This window comes from Trachymyrmex cornetzi, unplaced genomic scaffold, assembly GCF_001594075.2.
Source record: "Trachymyrmex cornetzi isolate Tcor2-1 unplaced genomic scaffold, Tcor1.1 scaffold138, whole genome shotgun sequence".
Lineage (NCBI taxonomy): Eukaryota > Metazoa > Arthropoda > Insecta > Hymenoptera > Formicidae > Trachymyrmex > Trachymyrmex cornetzi.
In genome coordinates, this window is record NW_017295960.1 from 1,451,026 (window position 1) to 1,462,400 (window position 11,375).

At 30.1% G+C, this 11,375-nt stretch overlaps 1 protein-coding gene across 1 annotated transcript in view; it reads right to left on the minus strand.

Moving 5' to 3' along the window:
* The window catches only part of LOC108770924 (uncharacterized), a 10,681-nt gene extending 5,602 nt beyond the window's left edge, over nt 1-5,079 (minus strand). Inside the window, exons 1-3 of the mRNA XM_018522688.1 lie at nt 4,805-5,079; nt 1,999-2,308; nt 1,028-1,303 (exon numbers count right to left, since the gene is read on the minus strand). Coding sequence (XP_018378190.1) covers nt 1,028-1,303; nt 1,999-2,257 — 535 coding nt within the window. The 5' untranslated portion in view covers nt 2,258-2,308; nt 4,805-5,079. The remainder of the gene's footprint in view (nt 1-1,027; nt 1,304-1,998; nt 2,309-4,804) is intronic.
* Nucleotides 5,080-11,375: the final 6,296 nt, after the last annotated feature.

Here is an 11,375-nt window from a genome sequence, read left to right on the forward strand (position 1 = left end):
CTCCGTGTAGAAAAAGATTATATTTCGAAAAATAACAAGAATTATTTTAAAAAAATATCCTCGAAGTTTGATACAACCAACTCTAGAATGTTAATTCTATTGAGTTTTAGTATTGCTATTGATACGTATATAAATAAATTTTACAAGAAAACAGGTCACTTCAATTAACTTTCGGAGCTTGATACAATTAACTCTTGAATGCTATCGCTATTGAATAATACAGTATTGTTATCGATACATAAATGTTACGTACAAAAAAATAGATCACCCTTAATTAATGTAACTCAAGCTTTTTATATATTTCATGTTTTTAATAACAAAGCACAAAATTTTTATAAACACAAATAACTTCATTATTAACTTAAAAGAAAAGAAAGAACAAGCACACTATCAGAAATCTTGAAATGATATGGAATATAGTTCAATCGTGTGTTTTTTCATAACACAGTATATAATAACAAAATAATACAAAATTGCTTAAATATTGAAGCCACACTCTCTGTTATAATCCTTCTCTACTAATCATCAGGAGGTCTAAATTGATATATAACGGACAGAATTTTTAAAAGTTTGTTTCCAATTGTCTTAATATGACAAATGAGATTTCGTAATGATTATTGAAGGCATAGCTGTTTATTAGTATTATCCAATAACCTCGTTCACTTGTGTACGTAAAATTTATCATATTCTAGGATTAATTTCAAAAATAGTTTCTCATTATTTCTAAGGCTAACACTGTACCGCAGAAATTATTCTCAATAAATCCTTCATTCTTCTAAATTAATACTTTCTGTATAAGTATTTACATATAAAACAATAATACGTATTATAAATATATTAAGTCTAAAATGTTACATCCATTTAGTACACGCTTTACCGCAAAAACGTTGTAGCTTATCATAATAAATAAAATAATTTGGCACTTGTATAACGCAATTACATATGAATAATAAATTATTTTACTTATTACGATAAAACGTTGATGAAATAACAATACCAACATGACATGCAATTCTAAAGCACTCACTTTTTTGACAAAAGAAGAAGTAGTAGACGAGAGAGAAGACGAGGGTAATGCCCTTTATCGGATCTTGTAAGTGGCACAACACCCTATTCCGATCGAGAGACAGAGTGATTAGGATTCCTGAGAGGGCGTACAGAGTGCTTATTTTGATCAGGCCGCAGCGGGGGATCTTGATCCGCATGCTGTTCGGTATTAACGGCGGCGGCGGTGACACTCTGTCCACGGCGAAGTACACCAACCCCAAAATACAGGCGGAGCACAGGGCAGTGAAAAGGAGTCCTGCGAGAGTCATGAAGACCGATTTGGAAACATATTAAATTGCCGCGAATAAAGCGAAAAGGTCAAAACGACAACGACATGAAATTAATTAAAGCGTCAATATGAATTTACCGTGTAATTGAAGTGGCGTCCAATTTTAGCTCTGCTCTAGTCGAATAAATATTTCTACTCTGTTTTAATCAATAATGAACGAGTCAACGGTTAATAAAACCACAAGTAGAGAATTATCCAAAATGAAAAAGTCTAATTAAAATCTAATTTAAATTTCGTTTTTTTTTTGTAACTTTTAGCAAATATATATCGTGAATATTTTAAAAAATTAGATCTCGAGACTATAGTACCATGTTTTACGTAATTCGGTTGCTTCTCTTGTGATATTATATCAGCCAGAGCGAGCTATAATTTTGGAAATGACGAGAATCTGAGAGATATGCGCGTACATCTCGCAGCACATGGTGAACGTTCGCGGATATAAATAAATTGTTTGCAGTCCCGAGAAATTGCAATCCCGAGAAATTGATCCCCGAGATATTTAACTCCGAAATCCCGAAATTGCGAGATCGATCGGTCGGGCTTGGTCACTCAATTTGGCGTTACACATTAATTTAGACATCACGAGTACCTCCATATATTGGTGCAATCCGTAAAGATGTGTGAGTGTGTGTGTGTGCATAAATAGGTGTACGTCTGTCTACCTGTGTAAGCGCTGGAGACAGCGGCGACGCTCTCGAGATAAAGCGGATAGCTGATAACGAGAACGGTAACTGATATTGCAACCGACACGAGAGTGGCCAGGAAACGGAGCTTCTGCCAATTTTCGCGATCGGTATCGAACAGCTTATCGCCGCCCGCCTGATAAGGGACATATGGCGACTCCTCGGTGTCGGTGTATTCCTCGATCTCGACGTCGCTGCCGGTGCAACGGAGCTCTTCCTGTTCCTCGTCATCCATCATCGTCGACACACAGCTCGTTAGACTCGCCAGCTTGGCGGCTTTCTCGTTACTCTATCGAAACAAAAACGCTTTGGCTTCTAGTACATTCCGTCTCAAGATGGCGAATTAGCAATACATCTAAATTTAATGTCAAAATGTTCTTTCATACACAGCGAAAGCCATCTCGTTAATTTTATGTATTTTTAATAATCTCTATATTTTCTGTGTGTGTGTGTGTGTGTGTGTGTGTGTGTGTGATTGTATATTTACGCCATGTGAATTATGCAATTTTCTGTTTTTGTGTGTGTGTGTGTGTGTGTGTGTGTGATTGTATATTTACGCCATGTGAATTATGCGAACTAAAAAACATCTGCTTTGGTTTAAAGCGCTACTTTTAGTAATAAAAATAATAATAAGATAATTCTTGTACGTATTTTTATTTTAAGACCTGCTTTAATAAATTGTTATATTTTAATTTGTATATTGAATTAAATAAATTTTATGAATGTAGAAAGCGATTAATTATTTTTTCCTTAATTCAGAATGAGTCTAATAATTTTTCTTATTATGTGAATATTTGATATTTATAATTGTCATACATATATCTAAATCATAAACGGAGAATTAGACGGTCATATTTAAGTCTAGCTGCATTCATGGCATTTGAATGCAAAACCCTGCCTTACTAGTTTGAAATATATGGTCAGAACCATTGAAAATGGATGTATGATGTATGTGGGTACTGAAAGGATTAATTTCTGCGATTCTAAGGCTTCAAACGTGCTTGATATAAAACGTAGGAATAATATAAATTCTTAAATTTAAAAATACCTAATAAATACTTATTTAAAATGTTATACACAATTTTTTATTTTCAAATGGAACAATATTTGTTCAAAAGAACGATTATTATAGACATCGTTATTATTACTATTTTATAAAATAATGCTCCAATTATTTTATTAAATTATTCTTATCAGATTTCAAAATAGGATTCCGATTATAATATCATACGTTGTGTATTTCGATATATGTGTGTAATTTAATATTTTAATATGAATATATTTCTAATTCTTTAAATTTTGGTGTATAAAATTATAAATAAAATTCTATCGTAAATTTTGAATATATGAAAAACAGATCATCTAAAGTGAGCTCAAAGTAAAACTTTCATGCTCGTTGGAATTAATTTCAAGCTACGGTTCTGCAACACATATCGCGAACCTCGCCCTTTTCGCAGGTACAAAGCAGGTCCAGATACATGCGAGAATAGAACGAGCAAAATTGCGGATTAGATTGCGTGCCGCTTGCTATCGTGCGTAACCAAACCGTGCGAGGCTCAGGCAACGAGAGAATACAAAGTTTTTTTTAGCTTATTTAAAATTATATTTTAAACGCATCGTGTTTACAATATAACAGAAAGCATTTAAGTAAAACATGTAATTTATAAACAAACGTTTACTTTAATTATTTAATTTACTGTGAATTTATCAAAATTTTAAAACTAAATTTATGGAATTACGGAATGGTTGAAAATTTAAATAATTATTATATTTGTTCTTAAGTCTATTTTATATTCATCTCAGAATTCAAGAGTAAATTCTATTTATAATTTTATGCGCCCTTTTAATATATAAGAAAAAAATATTAAAATATCAGGAGCACAGACACGCAGAGATATAAAACACATACATACATCACGAAAGGTATAACATATATAAAGCTATGAATAGAATTCTATTATATCTTGAAATTCCAAGCAAATTATAGATTGTCTAAAATGAACTTAATAATCTACTAAAATATTAAAACATCCTGTTTTAATAGAAATAATGGAAGGTTTAAAAGTGGCAAAGTAGTAAAGACGTAATATATAGAATTATTAGTAAGCATAAAAGTTATTATTAGACATAAAATCCTGCGCAACGATCGAAGATAATATTTAACATTTAACATAATTTTATATGTTTTACATTAATCATTAATTATTTATTAAAATAAACGATTAGTATTAATGTGTTCGACATCGACATTATTTAAATTATATAATGCAAACCGTGAAATATTAATTAATTATAGCTGTATAGCGTAATCTTTTTAGAAATATACCATAAAGTTAACTATACCGATAAACGAGTAGTGACTGTCAATTTAATAATAGATAACGTGAAAAGCAAATAAATTCAATCTTATATACGATTATTTCATATCTAATTTTATCTTATTTACTTAAAAACAATTAATAAAAAATTTGAGGATTTTTTTTCTAACAACTAGAAAATTCAATTTTTTTCCAAAAAGAAAGATAAAGATGCAAAAAGTAAGACAAAGCACAGACTGTTCCGGGAAAAGCATAACATAAACAAAGCAATGCTTGTCGTCGGAAAAGACGCAGAATCGGTTCTATTAGCGTCACTCATTGTTGATCAGACTTGGATGGCCATAATTGTTTGTATAATGTCTCTAATTTCTAAATTATTCAACGAGAATCGGCAGATCAATTAAACAAAGTCGCAAACTAATTATATATGGAAATCGGCGTTGATGCTCCGAAATTGTCAGACTCACCCTTGGACGGGAACCTAACCTGACACCGCCCACCCTCGGGAAAGCGTCTGATACCCCGGGTATCCCCTGCGAGCCGTCGTATCGCTGACTCGAGACGAGTTCACGATGCGGTCGACGGTGACGATGACACGGGCGACGGCGATGACAACGACGCGCGGCGCGCTTTAATCGCGAGTGCTGCGTCGCGCGATAAGCCAAGCGAAACAGCGAAACCGCGACTTCAGCCCATCGTGAATGACGGCGAGAGGTGCCTCTTTGTGTCGCGGCTTCCGCCACCAACCTACCTCGTCAGGACCGTACCCGGTGATTCGATAAGCGAAGTCGAAGCCCACGTGCGGACTCCGTACCGACGATATCGATCGCAGGATGGAAACGAGTGTCCTGCTCAGGGATAAAAATCATGTTTTAAACTGTTTAAAACATATTTAATCGATGGTTTTAACACGATAAAACATGTTTTTTTTTATATAATACTATTTAAAACATGTATGAGGTATATTAAAAAATGTATAAAAAATATGTTTTGTTCTTTTAAAAGAAATATTATATTTGTCAATTATGATCCTGCTGGATTCTACTATGTACTTAGGATAAATTTCTCGCAATAGTTTACTGCATTTATTTCTATATTATATATGCGTTATATATAATTAAATCTTGAATAATAAAACTTAAAATTTTTTAAGTATCGATTTCTTTGATAAATTTAATTATCAAGATAGGAATGAATATAATATGCAAAAGTTTAAATCTCGGATTAAATGATCGCAAAAAACTTACTCTAAATAGTCTAAATATATGATGAACAATTTTCGTTTTATCATGCACGTTTCTATATAGAATAATGTGGAAATTAATACATTCGAAGAAATTTACCTAAATTTTTCTGAAAATATCTGTGATCTCAGAAAATAAATTTATGAGACAACCAGATTTTTTCCCTAGATAATAAAGAATATGAGAGAGATAGCGATATCTGAGAATGAGACGATTTCGAAACGATGGTACCTTTCGCGATGTATACGGTCTTGATTTGGCGCATGAGCGCAAGATATGCGCGATGCAAGTCACGCTTTATGCGCGTTCTCGGGGATTAATTCCAAAAATTCTGAATTATTCGCCGCGGAATATTGAGAGTAACGCGGACTGTCAGGAATAGAGTACGTTACATCATTTTCCTAATCAGGTCCTAATGGATGTCACGCGCGCAAGCATTAATCATTATTATCCACGAAACCAGGTACACGGTATCAGTAACAGAAAATTGAGATCTGCTATGTAAGACCATAGTTACTTTACTAATCTTTTTTACGATAGAGAGGTTTTTAAGAATTCAGAGCTATTTTACGTAACCTTTTATTTTACAAAGTCCGAAATAATAAAGCGCAAAGTGTTTCACGTGTTTATCTCCAAAACTGCACATCTTATATATGGTAGAATATAATTTCCCTCCCTCTCTCTCTCTCTCTCTCTCTCTCTCTCCCCCCCCCCCCCCCCCTCTCTCTCTCTCTCTCTATCTATCTATCTATCTATCTATCTCTCTTGCAAACTTAATAATTTAATTTAATTATAAGTTAATTTCAATGCATTTTTGACAGTAAAATTAAAAAATTGAAACATTAATAAATGTAAGACGCACTTTTTCAGTAATTTTAATCGTTTAAATAAAATTAATTTTTTTTAGTACTGTTCCATGCGTCCGTATTCGCGCTATAGTTTCCAAACACTAAATATATCTATTCTATTTTAAGTTTTATCAACATAGCGGTATTATTTGCCTCAAAGTCTTTCAACTTTCGTTATTGAAACTTCACAATTATGAATACTTATTAAATATCTTAGCAAATCACATACGATTTACGATAAAATCAATTTCATGTAAAGTATAAAGAAATAGTTTTCTTTACTGTGTAGAACTAGGAATTTGGCATGCGAAAAATATTTTATTAAGAAAAATTGATTTCAAATTTACTTTAAAGTTTTATTTTAAATAAATTATATCTAGTAATATAAAAAATTACAACATGAAAGCATAATCAGAAAGTTACAATTTTAACTTTTACATTATTTACTTTTTGCAATCTGATTGTCGAAACGTAACTTTTATTGTTTTATTAAAGTTTTACAATCATAAATATTAAATACACATTGAAACGCAAATCGTAATTTTTTATAATACATATCATTTACATGTATATATAAACTTGAATAAAATAAATATTTGAAATTATGACGGTGTAGTAAAAATTGATACGCAAAGTTTATTATTTTAAGAAAGAAATTACATCAAAATAATTGAGCCAATAGCATAAAGAATAAAACATAAAAATACAATAGATTACTAAACAGACGTTAATTTTCACGCTACATGCTTTCTGTATTTAGAAGACTATACCAAGTCTGTCGCAGAGAGGTGTAAGACGCGGCGTTATATGCGCGTGCTACTTGCGGACCATCGATACAAATGCAAAACTGAACTTAATTAACTGGCCGAGTTAGCTTCCCTAGGTTCTGAAAACTTGTCAGGAAATGTCCGTTAGGGAATTGCGAGATCGAAGTCAAATGATCGCGGGAGCTACGTATTCAGTCGTCCAACACGGAAACGGAAAGACCAGGAATCTGCATGCAATAGACGTTCCGAGTTCGAATCACGTATCGCGTGCAAACACTCAACTTCTGATTTTCGGTTACGACCAGCATTCGCGTCTGAGAGGTGTTAATCGCAAGAGAAACACTGTTGATTTTAGATTCGCGTCTTTGCGCGAATTGCGAGAGAGAAATTTGAATGTTTCACAAACACTGATTTTGGATTCTAATGCGAAAATTTTTACAAAATTAACAATAATATAGTATCTAGGTCTTCCTCGATTGTTATCTAGGTAAATTTTTTTTCCATTTAAATATTGCGAAACTGACTTTTTAATCTGTCAATGTTTTTATTAGCGACGTAATTAGTAATATAGATGTAAGGAATCTTCAAAAGAAATTAAATAAGCCATTTCCTATACAGTGTGTAAGTAAGTGTTTGTTACACAACTCTGTAATACAATTTACGTTTATTTTTTATTTATATTGATCAAAATAATTATGTAGAACGCTAAAACTGCTGAAATATCAAAATATTTTCCAATATTTCTCATCATGCTTGAGATTCTCATAAAATTATTTTAACGCGGTCCAACAAAATTATTTTTAGATCTGTGTCTATATAGCTAAATTTTTAGATACTTCAGCAAAATTGTTCTTTCCGTATAGAAATCTTCAAAAGAAATCAAATGAGCGATTTCATGTGCAATTAGTAAATGAGCGAGTGTGTTACACAACTCTATAATACAATTATATTTATTTCGATTTATGTGGGGGACAATCTTCAAACTCAACTTCCAAAAATTTCAATCAGAAGAAATAAACATTTGTTATGTGTATTAGTTTTCATTTCTAATTATAAGTCTAATCATAAGTCATTGTTTGTATTTTTGAATACGAGATATTATTTATGTTTAACTCCATCTAGAGAGTGAAAACATAACAGATAACACACATGTAGGGAAGACCGAGGTTTGTTGAAAAGTGGCAGGTTGATTTTGGACTAATGCGGAGATTTTTACAAAATTATCAATAAAATAGTTTCTAGGTCTTCGATTGTTACCTAGATAAATTTTTTATTTATATCAAATATTGCAAACATGACTTTTTAATCTGTCGATATTTCTATTAGCGATACAATTAAAAATCTTCAAAAGAAATCAAACAAGCGATTTCATGTAGGGGAAACCGGCTTTTGGCACAGTTTCACAATTTCATTAAAATTTTTAAAACAATTATTATTAAAATATATTTATAATTAAAAATATCAATATGATATAAAAAACCTTTCTCTACGTTTTCATACCAATGATTCTATACACTGTATAGTTCCTCTGCAATAAATAAAATACGAACATGCTGCATTGTAGTTCATTTGCCCCGATATGTAGCGTAAATTGTTACATATCACAGTATAAATTGCCTCTATGATAAACTCTATGATAAACTCTATATTAAATTAACAAAAACGTAATAGAAATAAAAATTGGATAGTATAGAAATGTACTTTTTAGAAAAAATTATATCTTTCAAAGTTATTTTGTAATGATTAAATAGCAAAATGATATTACAGAAAAACAAGTATAAATTATTTTAATTCTTTCTTATTTTAATATAGAAATATTAAATGTAAAGCTTTTGTCAGAGGTAAATTGAATGTTCACACGTACGGTAAGTCAACCTAACCCTTTTTTATGATATGAGCCAATGTATCCCATCCTTCCACACATCTGATTTTGATCATTTTATTATAATAAATTACCAATGTTATTCAAAATAACGTATAGTATACTAACAAATACTTTTTTCCTTTAATTAATAATACTTACATCACTTTGATTTGTTTTTTCAAGCTGAAGAACATTAATACGAAATTATGAAATGCTAAAAAAATTACTTGCCTGCTCTTGAATCAGACTTTTTTCTTTTTCTGTTGTAATATGTTCTGTTGTAACTTGTTTGACTTAAATAAAACTTGGGGAGAAGTACCTATGTTGTAAAAGAAATATTTTGCGGTAACTTTTGCATTGTTTCCTTTATCATAAATAAATAAACGGAACGCAATGCAATTTGTCTCTTATGCCAACGAGTCCCGATCTCTTCTATTGTAAGTAAGTGAGAGAGTGAATTATACAACTCTATAATATAAACAATATCATATATTATAGGACCGTATATGTGATAACACTAACTATAGAAATCAAAGCCTTAAACGGTCTAGCTGGATCTTAATGCTTGTATGATTCTTATGTGAATTTATATACTACGTGTGTAGTCTCCAGAAACCCGCGCAGAAATGATTTTTCGATCTTGAAACGCTAACTCTATTAAACTACCGCAGTAATATCGCGAATTAAATTGACTAGCAATTTAACAAATTTTTTATGCTTATTCGCATCTTCGAAACGATCTTAATAATGTTGAATGAGATATTAAAATCTGTAAATAATTATTAATTCTTATTAGTAGAACTGATCATCATAAAAATCAAAAATTTTTGGAATTAAAAAATTGTCCTCTATATAAATTTAAGTATGCAATTTATGTTTATTTGAATTTATGTGGAGGACAATCTTAAATTCCAAAAATTTTTATTTTCATGATCAGTTGTATGTTTTATTTCCATTTCTGTGTCTAATTATAAGCAATTCGTATTTTTGAATACGAGAAATTATTTATGTTTAACTCCATCTAAAGAGTGAAAACATAACAGATAACACACATATAGAGAAGATTGGAGCTTGTTGACATAGCATTACGTTTACTTATGTATTTAGAAACAATGAAAGAAACAATGAAAGTTACCGCAAAATATCTCTTTTATAACATAGGTATTTTTATTTAAGATTCATTTAAATTAAATAAGTATTATAACAAGAAAAGAGAAAAATTTTTATTATTCAAGAGAAGGCAAGTAAATTTTTGAGTATTTCTCATAATTTCTTATTAATATTCTTCGGCTTAAGAAAGTAAATTATTGATATATTATTAGTTAAAAGAAAAGCATCTATTACAATACATATTATATTAAGAAATAAAAAATTTGTGATAATAAAATAATCAAAATCAGAATACGTTTACTTATGTATTTATAGTGAAAGAAACAATGAAAGTTACCGCAAAATATCTCTTTTATAACACAGGTATTTTTATTTAAGAATCATTTAAATTAAATAAGTATTATAACAAGAAAAGAGAAAAATTTTTATTATTTAGGAGAAGGCAAGTAAATTTTTGAGTATTTCATAATTTCTTATTAATATTCTTCGGCTTAAGAAAGTAAATTATAAGTGATATATTATTAGTTAAAAGAAAAGCATCTATTACAATACATGTTATTTTAAGAAATAAAAATTTGTGATAATAAAATAATCAAAATCAGACACATATAGGGTATTTTGGCTCATTAAGAAAAGGTTAGTTTGACTTGCAGTATTACGTGTGTGAACATTTAGTTACAATTTAACTCTGACAAAACACTTTGTATTTAATATTTCTATATTAAAATAAGATACTTTGGCTCATTAAGAAAAGGTTAGTTTGACTTGCAGTATGACGTGTATGAACATTTAGTTACAATTTAACTCTGACAAAACACTTTGTATTTAATATTTCCATATTAAAATAAGCTAAAACTAAAATAATTTAATTTGTTTTTCTATAATAACATTTTGCTATTTGATTACTATAAAATAATTATAAAAGATACAATCTTTAATAAAAATTAGTACATATCTGTTATCTCTTGTTTTATTTATTGTATTATGTTTTCATTAATTTAATATAAAGTTGATTATAGAGGCAATTTACACTGCGATAGGAATCAACTTACCCACCTATCAACAAATTGGCTACAATGCAACATATTCGTATTTACTACAAAAAACTATATAGAACCATTCCTGGCATAAAAATATAGAGAAAGGTTCTATCATATTAATCATAATTATTTTTAATTATAATTAATTATGATTAATATGATAGA